Source organism: Medicago truncatula, chromosome 8 (assembly GCF_003473485.1).
Source record: "Medicago truncatula cultivar Jemalong A17 chromosome 8, MtrunA17r5.0-ANR, whole genome shotgun sequence".
NCBI classification, from domain to species: Eukaryota; Viridiplantae; Streptophyta; class Magnoliopsida; order Fabales; family Fabaceae; genus Medicago; species Medicago truncatula.
This window is the reverse complement of record NC_053049.1, coordinates 28,085,467-28,099,702: the sequence shown is the minus strand read 5'-3', so window position 1 is coordinate 28,099,702 and position 14,236 is coordinate 28,085,467. Positions and strand designations below refer to the sequence as shown.

Sequence of the window (14,236 nt, the reverse complement as noted above, 5' to 3'; positions counted from 1 at the left end):
TGACATTTTTCCCAATTTAAAATCAGGTTAGTTTCAATGCATCTCTTAAGAACAACATCCAAGTGATATAAACAATCATCGAAAGACTTACCGAAAACAGAAAAATCATCCATAAATACCTCTATGTTCTTCTCCAGCAAGTCCGCGAAGATGGCAAGCATACACCTTTGGAAAGTGGCTGGTGCATTGCACAATCCAAAGGGCATTCTTCGATAGGCAAACACGCCAAAAGGGCATGTGAAGGCTGTCTTCTCTTGATCTTCCGGAGACACCGCAATCTGGTTGTACCCCGAATACCCATCCAAGAAAAAATAGAAAGCCTGTCCAGCTAACCTCTCCAGCATTTGATCCATGAAAGGTAAAGGAAAGTGATCTTTCCTGATAGCCTGATTTAACCTTCTGTAGTCAATACACATCCTCTAACCAGTCACCGTCCGATTGGGGATTAACTCGTTCTTATCATTTGCCACCACTGTCATTCCTCCCTTCTTAGGTACCACATGCACCAGGCTCACCCATGCACTATCTGAAATTGGATAGATCATTCCTGCATCCAACAACTTAAGGACCTCTTTCTTTACAACCTCTTTCATTGTGGGATTTAGTCGTCTTTGTGGTTGGACCACCGGTTTGAATTCAGCCTCCAAATGAATCTTATGCATACAATACGCTGGACTAATTCCCTTAAAGTCTAATATGTTCCATCCAAGCGCTTCCTTGTTGTCTTTCAGAATTCTCATCAATTTTTCTTCTTCAAGAGAGGACAAGAACTACTGATGATTTCTGGCTTGGTGGTATCTTCACTAAGAAACACATACTTTAAATGGGAAGGTAGTTCTTTCAATTCTGGTGCAAGTGGTTTCTCAACAACCTTTGTTTCCAAGACGTCAAATTTTCTATTTGCGGATTCAGCCCTTGATGCTTTCAATTGTTGCACACATTCATCAATTTCATCATCAGTGTCTTTATCACCACATTCAATTGAATTCACCATCACTCTTTCTAAGGGTTGTGTAAGAGTTTCTTCTTGAGTTGTTTCATCAACTAAACAATCAATAACATCTACCCTATAGCATTGAGGATGGTCACTCCTATGCTTCATAGCCTCAAAAATATTGAAAACAACTTGTTCATTTTGAAACCTAAGTATCAACTCTCCCATCTCAACATCGATCAAAGCTCTTCCAGTTGCCAAGAAAGGTCTCCCCAATAGCAAGGGTGTCTCATCATCTTCCTCCATGTCTAATATAACAAAGTCAGCAGGAAACAATAAATCATTGACCTTTACCAATACATCTTCTAACACTCTATAAGGGTAAGAGACAGAACGATCAGCTAATGTAAGAGTCATCTTAGTTGGTTTTGGTTCCCCACATCCTAACTTCTTCATCATGGAAAGAGGCATCAAATTAATACTAGCTCCCAAATCACATAAGGCTCTTCCAACATTAATCTTCCCAATGGTACAAGGAATGGTAAAGGCACCAGGATCTTTCAATTTAGGAGGTAATTTCCTCTGAAGGATGTCACTGCAATTTTCTGACAATGCAATGTTTTCACCATCTCTAGGTCTCTTCCTTCCAGTTAACAGGTCCTTCATGAACTTTGCATATAAAGGCATTTGATCGATGGCCTCACTGAAAGGAATGTTCACATGTAATTGAGATAGTAACTCCATAAACTTTTTGAATTGACTTGCTTCCTTCTCTTTCTTCTTTGCCAAATGTGGGTAAGGCAATTTCACATAAGAGGGGACAACTTGTTTTTTTCCACCATCTTCAAGGAGTTGGCTTTTGGTTTTCCTCAGCATGGAATCTTCATCAATCAATCTCTCACTCTCTATATTTTTTTCTCCCTCTTTATTTTTTTTCTTCTGTTCATTTTCAACTACTCCTTCACCATTCTTTTCAACTCCTTCTTCATTTTTTTTTCAACTACTACTTGTTCATTTTCATCCACCTCAACTTCTTCATTCTTTTTCGTTAGCTTCGGAGTTAAAGGTGTCAAAACCTTTTTGCTTCTCAATTCAATAGCCTTGCAACTCTCATTGTTCTTTGGATTGTCTTGAGTGTTGCCTGAGAATCCTCCTTTGGTGTGCTCAGCCATTTGCTTCGCCATTTGCTCTATTTGAGTTTCAAACATTTTTCGGGCTGCCTCGTTATTCTTTCGTTCAGCCTCCTGACTCGCTTTCATCTCCTCCAGACTGCTTTCGGTCATCTGCATGAATTTAGCCATAGTTTCTTCCCAAGCTGCAGGAGGTCTTTGTTGTTGTTGTTGTGGTTGTTGGCGTGGAGGGTTAGGTAGGAGAGGGTTAAGGGTGTTTGTGTTAGAGTAACTCAAATTAGGATGTTTAGCATAGCCCCGATTGTAGGTGTTGGAATAGGGGTTATTCTTTTGGTAGTTTCCCATGTAATTGGCTTCCTCACTGGTTCCCTCCAAGGTACACTCCCCATTCGCATGATCTCCTTGACAGAAATCACACCTTTGTTGCACTTGTTGAGCTTGAGCATGTTGAGCTTGTAACTGTCCCATGGTTATGGCTTGAACTTGTTTGGTCAAGGTTTCAAGGTGTTTGTTCATGGCGGATTGGTTGGCCAATATAGCAGTATTGTCAGTCACCCCAAAGACTCCTCTTTTCTTTTTCTCGGCATCAACTCGATGCTCATTTTGGGTCATGTTTTCAATTAAGTTTCAAACTTCATGGTCAGTTTTGGTTCTTGTACTTCCACCTGCTGCAGCATCTAAAAACATTCTATGGTTAGAGCTTAACCCTTCAGTAAAAACTTGGAGGTAATCTTTTTCATTGAGGCCATGTGAAGGGCATCTCTTGAGCAACAGATTAAAACGTTCCCAAGCATCATACAAGGTTTCAGTTTCCCCTTGTTTAAAGTTTGTGATCTCATGTTTCTTTTCCCAATATTTAGACATAGGGAAAAATCTCTTAAGAAATCTGAGCTCAAGTTCATCCTAAGTTTGAATGGTTCCACTAGGTATGGACAGCAACCAATCTCTAGCTCTACCGGTTAGAGTAAAAGGGAATAGTCTAAGCTTCATTTGGCTCTCGGTGACAGTAGCTGGTGGCACACAAAACTGACAAGTTTCATGGACGTGACTTAGGTGCTCGTGAGGGCTCCTATCGTCACGCCCATCAAAAGGATTTTCCTTAAGGTTTTGCTGGACAGAACTTTTGATGTCAAAGGCTACTGGATTGGCTGGTTGGAAAACATGAGTTAAATGGCCACGGTTGGCATCCAATCCATAATCTCCCATCATCAGTCTAGGTAGTGGTGGTGGTGGTTCTCCCATGGTGATGGGTTCAGTTTCTGTTTCAATGTGATGGGTGTTTATTGGTGAAGAGTTTCTAGATATTCCTTCAGCTGATGTAGCTAACCAAACTGCTTTCCGATTAGCCCTTGCGGTCTTTTCGATCTCTGGATCGTGCAACAAGTCCTGAGGTTGGACTCTACCTCGCATAAACAGCAAAACAATACCTTAGTAGCACTGCACCATAAACAACCAAATAAATTATTTAAATTTACAGACAAAATATATAATTAACAGAAATCTTAACAATTAACATTGCTGCTATGTTGAAATTAATCAACAGTCCCCGGCAGCGGCGCCAAAAACTTGATAGATAATTAGCAAGTGTACTAATTTGAATCGAGTAATAAATTAATTCGTTTCCTCAGGGACTGTTTTAATCTCTACTTAACAAGAACATTATCATTAAGATGTAATTAAATTGGGGATTGCCTTAGGCAAATTGGAATTGTGTGCAATTGTGATTCAATTGATGATAGTAACGTTGGTTTTTGAAATATTTTAGAGAGATGACTAGGTCATTCGAATCATATGCAATTTACTCAACGGGCAACCTAGTTCTTATGTCTACGAATGTCACAAAGTAAATGACGAATTAACACATTAACTTAGCTCAATCCCTTGATCCTAAGTCCGCTTTTCTAATCATAATTCCCTAATCCCTTAGGTGAACCTATAATTGTCAAAGGATATTAAGTCCGTTAATTCATAGATCTCAACCTAACAACGTTCCATCCCTAGATTGTCCATTAGATTGACCAGCATAAATAGATCCGAGTTACACGCTACGGTCAATAGTCATATAATCTCTTAAATCAATTATATTGGGTCAGAATCATAAAAGCATTAAGAACAAGATATACTGAATAAACTAGATTGACATTCATAAACGTAAGAGTTTCAACTTACATCCACATGAGCTAGTAGAGAATCATCTCTTGACCTAATCACAAAAGACTTAGCTACTCATGGCTAAAGCATAAATAACTAATGATAAAGAAGAATTCATTACATGAAATTGATAACCGGCTATGAGTTTTGATGGTCTCCCACCTTTTGCTCAGTGATCCAGCTCCAAAAGTATGATTTTCTCTCCAAAAATTTGAACCCTTCTTTCAGAAATCGACTTGGCTTTTATAGTGAAAAATCTGGACTCGCCGAAATCGTAGCCCGATCCAATAAATCGGAGCCCGATTTCATCTTAATCTTCAAAATCTGTCTGACGCTCCTCAAAATCGGAGCACGATGGAATTCCATCGTAGCCCGATTTTTTACGTAGCAAAGGCTTCCAAACTTGAACAAAAATCGGGCTACGATGTCAGAAATTGGAGCACGATTTCCTACATTCTTCAAGTATAAAAATTGTTCTTTCTGTAGCTTCAAACTTATGCAAAAACACCTGAACTCATCTAGAATTACATAAAAAACTAAGCCAAAAGTAATGCATGACCTAGTGTCATCACTTACCTTGAAATCCACTGCATCCTCTTCTAAAGCTACCAACTTCTCTATAATCGGACCATCCTTCACAGCAAAAGAAACACCGGATTTTTTCTGAATTTTCAACACCTTTTTTGCTGCCAGCACTTTCAACATCTTCGTACCTCCTTTCGTTCCCCCCAATTGAGAGTCCTCCACATATTCCTCCTGGTCGTGTAGAAAGAGCCCAATTCCAAACCCTTGTGATTGAGTCTTCCTCACAAACCCGCTGCATCTACTAACACCTTCGTGCTCCTCACACCCATCCTCCTCTCTCCCACAGGTTGGGACGCCGTTCTTCTATACCAGGAGCTAACGTGATACTTTACTTTATGACATTTACTTGACTTCAGACTACCCACCACCTGACCCACCATAGCAGCCACTAACTTTTTATTAGCCAAAGAGCCGGATTTCTTCTTTTTCCTATTTCTTTTCCTCAACTTCAAAATTCTGTTTTCACCCCCGTCAGTTACTTGGATGGAGTCGCTAAATTCAGATCTATCGGATTCTTCGGAAAGGAATTTGATGTGATGATTAAGCCTCTCTCCATGTGAAAATAGACCCACCTCCTGAGCATGGCTATCGAAGCACTCAGCTACTTCTTTTCCTGTAAAAGACTCATCAGGAATTCTGTCTTTAGACATTAAATTAGCTGCACCCTTAAACTGGGCTTTAACCCAATCCGGCCCACACAAGCCACCCCGATAATCCATCCTGGTTTGGAGCTCCAGACCCGTTTCAAATTTTCCCCACTCGTTCCATCAAATTGATTCCTTTGGGACCACCTGAACCAACACCCTCCCAATCAGCAAGCGCATGAGAAGCTGCAAACCCCACCAACTTCTGCACTCCTTCAGCACGGGCCCTACCCAAATCTCCTTCCGTAGAGATCAACCTTTCTACTTCCTCTCTCCTCCCATTAGAAACTTGTACCCCACTTGACACTTGTCCTCCTTCAATGTGATCATTCAAATTAACTTCCCCTTTCAAGGAACCTAGGAACATAGATCCCTTAGAGGACTGTTCCTGAACTTCCTTTTGTTCTTCTGCCCCATGTGTTGACACCCCCCTATACTGCCCTGTCTCAATCCCTAGATGCATAGAGTGTTGGGAGCTACGGCTACCCACTTCCTCATCAGAAAAAAATCCATTGTCCTCACCCACCATCTCCCCATCACGTGACCCCACTTATATGACGTCATCAGTGACCAACCCCTTCCTCTTCCTGTTGCACCACCGACCACCACATTCCTCCTCCACCCGCAACCTATATTCCACCCCCACCACTGATAATCTAATGACCTCATCAATTCAGCCTTGCCTTGATGTAGTAACCTTGATTCTGGCCACCTCTAAGTTGATCCTAGAGATAGTATCACCATCAAAATCCTCAAACACACCAAAGATGGAACCAAGCTTTTTGAAGAAAGGTTCATCCCACACATGGAGTGGGATCCCATGGACCTTCAGCCACACCGATCTAGACTTCGCCACCATATTCGGTAACTAGCGTCGGACGTATTTGAACATAGCACCCCACCAATGTTGGTGTTGGTTCTTGACCTCTTCCAAATCCATCGACCCCTCAAACTTCAACAGCACCATCCTTGCACCCATACCTGTTACCTAAACAAAATGTAACCCCTCCATAACCAGTCCTTGTTGAACCATACTAGCTTCTAAAGCTTGACGCAACTCCCCCACGTAGGCATCCTTCAACCAATCTAACATACCCTCATTTGGCCGAAAATCCAAGCATGTCATCTGGTCTTGGATCACATATCCGTTTGATTGTTCCCCAGCTACAACATTCTTCAAAGATCTACCATCCACCAAAACCCTTCCTCCTCCTGCTGGCGCCACCTTCCTCTTTACAACCACCTCTCCTATATACTCATCTCTCCTCAACTGAGCTTATTCACCTTCAGGCGTGACTCGTCCAACGAAACCTCCTCCAACCGACCCTATAGATCCCCCTCATCTTTAACATTCTTAAACTTCACAAAGCCAAAACGATTACCCCATTTGTCCAACTTCTTAGGAATAAAAACTTCACCCACCTCACCAAATGACAAGAACAGCTTCCTAAGATCCGCCGTTTTTGCCTTCTTTGAAATTTTTGTGAAGAAAAAAGACGAGAGGGAGTTATCTAGATGGCAGAAACCACCCCTCTTGACCACCTCTGGACCACCACTCTCAGGATCTTTACCTGAAGAAGAGCCTCTCACTTTTGTCCCAATGGGCCCCTTCCCCCCCACTGTTTCTCTCTCTAGAATCTCACTCTCTCTCATTCAATGTGAACACATGAGTTTATTTCTTGAAGCAGAGATCATAAGTTTTTTTTATTTTATTTTTTCAAGAATAACAAAGGTACTATCGAGAGAACCAGCTTGTAGATAAAAGCTATATGGACGTACTGAAGATGTGAATTAACTTCTAAAGAGTTTCAAGAGTTTGTGAAAGAGAATTGAATTAGGCTTAAACTAACAAAACAGAACAAACACTACTAGAAAAAGAAAAATTAGCGAGGAAAATTAGTGACGGAAAAAATGAAATTTCTCACAAATTCTTTGGTCGCAAAATTTAGTGACGGAATTAGAGAGGGATTTTACGTTTTCCCTAACTAAACTTCCCTCACTAATTTTTATTTTTTAGTAGTGAAATTATGGTTCGAACCATGCTTTGTAGGAAGGAAAATTAGAACAATTCTTGATATGGCTTGGCTCGAATCATGCTCAAAAGTAAGAAACTACCAAAATAATTGTGGGTTGAAGTTGTGGCGTGTGTAGTCGAATTAACTAATAGATCTCCAACAATAAGTGTGGGAAAAATACCGCAAGATGGATAGAGTGGAAGAAATTCTAGAATATCACACTTGAGGGTCGCATATGTTCATATTTTGGACGATAAGAAAGCCAAATTTGACGACAAGCTAGAAATTCAACTTTGTTGGTTATCATCAAAGTTCAAAGGGAATCATGTTTTAAAAAACGAACAACAACAAGATATAAAAGGAATACGGTTTCCTTCCAGAATTTGAAGAAGAAAAATTTAGAGAAGTTGAACAAGCTAAGTGTCACACTTACCAAAATTGTACACTTATGTAGACATTAGGAGGGAAAGGATTGTGATATGCACACGTAGTATTCATATCACTATGACAACACAAAGCTCTCTTCAAATTATGCATACACAAACTTAGAAGCAGCCACAAAAGATAAGAAACAAAAAGATGCAATGGATAAAGAAATTAAAGACATAGAAAAGAATAGAACACATAAACTCGACACCCTTCTAAAAAAGTTTTAGGGTCAATTACATAATAAGTAGTGTAGTTCAAAGAGAGGTGTATGAGTTGATTGATAATATAAGGACGGGAGAGGATTCCATGCCTTTGGCTTTGGTGCCTTTAGGTTCCTTTAATGGCTTTTGTTCCTATCTCTCTAAACCATTAATTCTCTATCATCTAATTAATTTATTTTAATCATTCATTCTCATCTAAAATGAACTAAAGGCACCGAAAGGCAGCGAAGCCAAAGGCACCGAATCCTCTCCCTGTCAAGTTCATATGCAATAAACTTGAGATCTCAATTTTCTATGGAAATGGAGAGGATCTGCAAGGTGTTCGGATTTTAAAATCCAAATTGGTGAAAAATTCATTTTTTTTTCCACCCAGAACAGCGGGAAAACTCATTTCATATTATAGAATCTGAAAATCACATTGACATTTGAGTATGACGTATGTTTTATGCATGAAATACAAATTTGTGAGAATATGAATTTTTTTTAATAGTATTTTCAAATAAACCGATCAACCGAACCGATCCAAACCGATTCGTTTGCTTTGGTTCCTTTTTTAAAAAAGAGTGAAAACCGAACCAAACCAAACCGTCATCGGTTTGAACATTTTTTTGACTGAGAGCCGATCCAAACCAAACTGTTACACCCTTAATGATAATGTTTAAATTTTAAGTTTTTTTTATTCTAAACACGTGAATAGATAGCTAAACCAAAACACATGAAAATCAAACATCGTCCAACGTAAAAATAAATATCCAACGGTTGAAAAGCATTCGTGATATTCCACAAAAGACAAATTCGTTGTATGTTTTTTTTTTTTTTGACAAATTGTTTTTTTATTTAGCTTTTTACCTTTTTATTTTATCTTTAAATTTAATTTCTTTTTTTTATTTTTCTAAAAATGTCAAATATTGTTCAATCCTATTTATCACATGACTGTGTTAGCTTTGCAAGCAACAAAAAAAAAAAGGAAAAAAGTGGTCGTATAGTTTATTGTCCCTCGAGAAATACCATCTTAATAACATTGTTTCTTATCCATTTTCAGGTACGATTCCCGAGGAGATTGGCTATCTTGATAAACTTGAGCTGCTATTATTGTCTAACAATAGCTTAAGTGGATCTATTCCTTCCAAAATCTTCAACTTGTCATCGCTCACTAATTTGGAGGTTGATCAGAATAGTCTCTCAGGCACAATTCCATCAAATACGGGATATAGCCTTCCTAGTCTGCAATATCTATTCTTGGATCATAACAATTTTGTTGGAAATATTCCAAATAACATATTCAACTCTTCTAATCTTATTGTTTTTCAATTGTATGACAACGCATTCAGTGGAACTCTACCCAATATTGCTTTTGGAAATTTAGGATTCGTTGAATTCTTTCTCATATATGACAACAATTTGACAATACATGATTCTCATCAATTCTTTACTTCCTTGACAAATTGTAGATATTTGAAGTATCTAGACTTATCAGGGAATCATATACCCAATCTTCCTAAGTCAATTGGAAACATAACTTCAGAATACATCAGGGCAGAATCATGTGGAATTGGAGGTTATATTCCCCTAGAAGTTGGAAACATGAGCAAATTGCTATTTTTTGATCTGTATGACAATAATATAAATGGACCAATACCTCGTTCAGTCAAAGGGTTACAGAAACTTCAATATTTGAGTCTTAGCAAGAATGGACTACAAGGATCATTTATTGAAGAGTTTGGGTGAGTTGTATCTAAACAATAATAAGCTCTCTGGAGTTTTACCAACATGTTTGGGAAATATGATTTCTCTTATAAGGATACATGTAGGATCTAACAGTTTGAACTCTAGAATACCTTTATCTCTTTGGAGTCTTAGAGATATATTAGAGATAAATTTTTCTTCAAATTCTTTAATTGGTAATCTTCCACCTGAGATTGGGAATTTGAGAGCAATTATACTTTTAGATCTATCAAGAAATCAGATTTCAAGCAACATTCCAACAACCATTAATTCCTTATTAACATTGCAGAATCTCTCCTTAGCAGATAATAAACTGAATGGTTCAATTCCCAAATCACTTGGTGAAATGGTAAGTTTAATCTCTTTGGACTTGTCCCAAAATATGTTAACCGGTGTTATTCCAAAATCCTTAGAATCACTTTTGTATCTTCAAAACATCAACTTCTCATATAATAGATTACAAGGAGAGATTCCTGATGGTGGACATTTCAAAAACTTCACAGCTCAATCATTTATGCATAATGAAGCACTTTGCGGCGATCCTCACCTCGAAGTACCTACATGTGCTAAGCATGTTAAGAAATGGTCAATGGAAAAAAAACTTATATTGAAATGCATACTTCCCATAGTTATGTCAGCCATTTTGGTTGTTGCGTGCATCATACTTTTAAAACATAATAAAAGGAGAAAGAATGAAAATACTCTTGAAAGGGGTTTGTCAATTTTGGGAGCTCCAAGGAGAATATCCTATTATGAACTCGTGCAAGCAACTAATGGATTCAATGAGAGTAATTTCCTTGGAAGTGGGGGATTTGGCTCTGTTTATCAGGGGAAGCTTCTTGATGGTGAGATGATTGCCGTTAAAGTAATTGATTTGGAATCAGAGGCAAAATCAAAGAGCTTTGATGCGGAATGCAATGCGATGAGAAATCTGCGACATCGAAATTTGGTAAAGATTATCAGCAGTTGCTCAAATCTTGATTTCAAATCATTGGTGATGGAGTTCATGTCAAATGGAAGTGTAGACAGTTGGTTATATTCAAATAACTATTGTCTAAGTTTCTTGCAAAGGTTAAATATAATGATAGATGTTGCATCTGCATTGGAATATCTTCATCATGGTTCTTCAATGCCTGTGGTTCATTGTGATCTAAAGCCTTCCAATGTCTTGTTGGATGAAAATATGGTTGCACGTGTTAGTGATTTTGGTATTGCTAAGCTCATGGATGAAGGTCAATCTAAAACTCATACACAGACTTTAGCTACTGTTGGATACCTTGCACCAGGTCATTCTTCTCTTTAAGTAACATTTTATTCTGCGTTTTGAGTCCTAACCAATCTATTTGATTTTGTTAACAAAAAAAAAAATCTACGACACACACATCAGTAATCAACATGTTATATTAGTAATTAATGTGTCTAAGATTTATTTTTAATAAATAGTAATAACTAGTACTAACTTGCAGAGTATGGATCTAAGGGAATTGTTTCTGTCAAAGGAGACGTGTACAGCTATGGGATTATGCTAATGGAGATCTTCACAAGAAAAAAGCCAACAGATGATATGTTTGTTGCAGAACTAAGCTTGAAGACATGGATCAGTGGATCATTGCCTAATTCAATTATGGAGGTCTTGGATTCAAATTTAGTCCAAATAACTGGGGACCAAATTGATGATATATTGACTCACATGTCATCTATTTTTAGTTTAGCCCTGAATTGTTGTGAAGATTCACCTGAAGCAAGAATCAATATGGCAGATGTTATTGCGACGCTAAACAAAATCAAGACTTTGGTTGTTGGCGCAAACACAGTCTAGTTATTTTCATTTGTAAACTGATGTAATTTTTTTTCCTTTTGTAATGTTTGTGTTTGATGTTTTCAATATTGTTTTTGGATTGATGTCTTGCTACTTCTGGTTTGTCCTTTCAACTGTCTTCATTGTTGTATGAGAATGAAGTTGTGGCTATTTCCTTAATATATTTCCTTTTGCTTTTAAAGAAATCGACTAGTGAATAAGGATCATCACAGAAGCATGTAAATCGTGTTTATTGTATCCATTTATGTTGTATCCCCTCTCAATTATTATTATTATTTTTAATTTAATTTGAAGTTTATTAATGGTGCAGTCTTTGGAGGAGAATAGTAGTAAGGGTCTTGACGTCTTGACTCATTGTGTAAGAATGGGAAGTAAAGATCTTCTATTTCTGAACTTTCTAATCAGTTTTTGATTGAATATTTCTGTCTTTTATGTCATATCAGGTGGTGTCTACTTACTAGGTTGCTACATAATCTTGTGTCAAAAGTACAAAAATATATTGTTTGCTCGAAATCAACAAGCAAAAAAGATGTTTAAAAAAAAACAATTGCTTCCAGTAATTAAACTATTTGATGATATATCATGAATAGTTGTTGCTGCTTTAAGATTGACGTCATGTTCAGTGTCCGACACCGAAACCTTATTGGCACATGTCAGATTAACTCTGTTTTGTAGCAACAGACAAACGTATAGTATGCCTCAACAAAAATTTAAGAGTTTATTTGTAACACATACATTGATAAACATCTAAAAGAAGAACACATCTATAATGCAACTAAAATAGTTTTTCATAAGCTTCTGAATCTTCCATGTATGAAAGCATCTCACGTGTCAAACGAAGCATGCGGATGCTTCTCTTCATCTTAAGTTCAGTTATGCGTTGAACCGTTGCCTCATGACTTACTTGATTTTCGTAAGTATCTATGCTTTTATAATATTGAAGCTGAAGTTGTGCAAGTTGCTCTAGTTTAGTAATTTGATGATCCAAGTCACCAACATAAACACGATTCAACTTTTGCAGCACATCCATAGCAATTTCCTCAACAAGTTCAGCTTCTGTTCTGTTTGTACAAATATTAAAAAATATAGACATAATTCATTTTTTAAAAATCTTATTTTTCTAATAGCTAATCAAATAATTTTAATATGATAAAAAAAAATTACCTGTTGATGGAGCAATCCCACCCTGAATGGTTGGCTGCTTCTCCCAAAGCATCCCTCCATTTTTGCACAATATTCATTGTACTTGCAAAACGCTGCTCATGCTTAACAAATGCCTCGGCATAACTTCCTAATTGGTGTCGAACATGGAAAGGATCAACTTCATAGAAAACTGGAAGTATAATTTGCCCTTTGTTTTTTCTACACTCGAGTATCTTCACAACTTCATCCAAACACCATTTTGAAGTTGCATAGTTTTTCGAAAAAACAATTACAGAAAGTTTTGCTTCATCGATCGCCTTGAGAAGCGCTTGTGATATTTCATCCCCTCTTTCTAAATTGTCATCTATGTAAGTCTTGATATCTAACCTTCTTAATGCACTATTGAGATGGCTTGTGAATGTTTTACGAGTATCCTCGCCTCTGAAGCTAAGGAATACCTCGTGTGTTTGTTTAGGTTTGGTAGAGGAGGAGGAGGAGGATTTTGCCATTTACAATTGCTATAGCTAGATTATGACTTGTTTGGATATATGGAAGTTTCTCCTCTCTTGTACCTTATACACTTGAGAACTTCCCTTTTTATATAGATCGATGGTTGATCTATGCAACTTCTTTGCTCATTAAAATATGTAGAAATTAAAGCAAAGAGGAGAATCCACGGAGTTTAAAATATTGGGTTAGTTTCTAAAGTTAATTAAAAAAAGAGGGTGTACAAGTATTTAACTTAAAATATTAGTTTCAACTTGTAGAAACAACAAGAACTAAGTCTTATTCCACTAAGTAGGATCAGGTCGGCTAATTTTAATTTGTAAAAACTTAATGTTAAAAATGAGGACACGTCTAACATGTACCCGGTCCAAAGGTGTACAATTATATTACAAAATGATATGTTATATCTTTTGAGTTTTATTTCAACTTTTTAAGAATATTCTCCTGGAAGAACTGATTTAAGAGTGTCTGCAGCTTCTTCTTTAATTGACAAAAAAAAAAAAAAAAAAAAAAGTCTACTTATGGGATTACAGCTACCCATGGGAGAGGATAAGTTGACTGAGATTTTTAATAGTGATTATTAAAAATACGTACAAGCATGTGTTCTTGCAAATTGGCAAAGTATAAAGTTATTCTAATTTCAACGTTACTTCCTTCTACCTTCCTAGACCGAATCGAGAATAATTCAAGCTAGATCATAAGTATTATATGACATCAAAAGTCTACTCTGCATTGAAGACCAAAGGTGGGAACTAGTTGACTTAGATTTTCAATTACACATTCAAGTGGCTGTTAAAATACTGCCTCTTCTCATGAGAAAAACCAAAAATACTCCCTCTTAGGATTGCCGACTGATCCCACAAATCAAAACGAGTCTTTTCAACATACTTTATCCTCACTCGCACGTTTACCGAAAAACTTTCAAGTACGTCA

At 37.3% G+C, this 14,236-nt stretch overlaps 3 protein-coding genes and 1 non-coding gene across 4 annotated transcripts in view; 3 read left to right on the top strand and 1 right to left on the bottom strand.

The window, feature by feature from the left end:
* Positions 1–10,120, top strand: part of LOC120577524 (receptor kinase-like protein Xa21) — a 36,824-nt gene extending 26,704 nt beyond the window's left edge. The window contains exon 3 of the mRNA XM_039829100.1: positions 9,152–10,120. Within this exon, the coding sequence (XP_039685034.1) occupies positions 9,152–9,837 (686 nt within the window). The 3' untranslated portion in view covers positions 9,838–10,120. The remainder of the gene's footprint in view (positions 1–9,151) is intronic.
* On the top strand, positions 2,807–2,913 carry LOC120577800 (small nucleolar RNA R71). Its single transcript, XR_005643780.1, has one exon. It is a non-coding gene; the product is annotated as a small nucleolar RNA R71 (small nucleolar RNA).
* Positions 9,893–11,894, top strand: LOC120577523 (receptor kinase-like protein Xa21). Its single transcript, XM_039829098.1, has 2 exons — positions 9,893–11,120; positions 11,301–11,894. The coding sequence occupies exons 1-2, from the start codon at positions 9,893–9,895 to the stop codon at positions 11,651–11,653; spliced, it is 1,581 nt and encodes a 526-aa protein (XP_039685032.1). The 3' UTR covers positions 11,654–11,894.
* Positions 11,895–12,150: 256 nt separating this feature from the next.
* On the bottom strand, positions 12,151–13,429 carry LOC120577432 (disease resistance protein RPV1). Its single transcript, XM_039828853.1, has 2 exons — positions 12,818–13,429; positions 12,151–12,714 (listed from the first exon to the last, which is right to left on the bottom strand). The coding sequence occupies exons 1-2, from the start codon at positions 13,303–13,305 to the stop codon at positions 12,429–12,431; spliced, it is 774 nt and encodes a 257-aa protein (XP_039684787.1). The 5' UTR covers positions 13,306–13,429; the 3' UTR covers positions 12,151–12,428.
* Positions 13,430–14,236: the final 807 nt, after the last annotated feature.

What these genes read in the sequence shown, in the direction of transcription:
- LOC120577523 (XM_039829098.1), top strand. Translation starts at nt 9,893, where the DNA reads ATGATTTCTCTTATAAGGATACATGTAGGATCTAACAGTTTGAACTCT. An exon ending in TGTTGGATACCTTGCACCAG is followed by an intron (nt 11,121 to 11,300) that starts GTCATTCTTCTC and finishes ACTAACTTGCAG; the next exon opens with AGTATGGATCTAAGGGAATT.
- LOC120577432 (XM_039828853.1), bottom strand. Translation starts at nt 13,305, where the DNA reads ATGGCAAAATCCTCCTCCTCCTCCTCTACCAAACCTAAACAAACACAC. An exon ending in TGGGATTGCTCCATCAACAG is followed by an intron (nt 12,715 to 12,817) that starts GTAATTTTTTTT and finishes TTGTACAAACAG; the next exon opens with AACAGAAGCTGAACTTGTTG.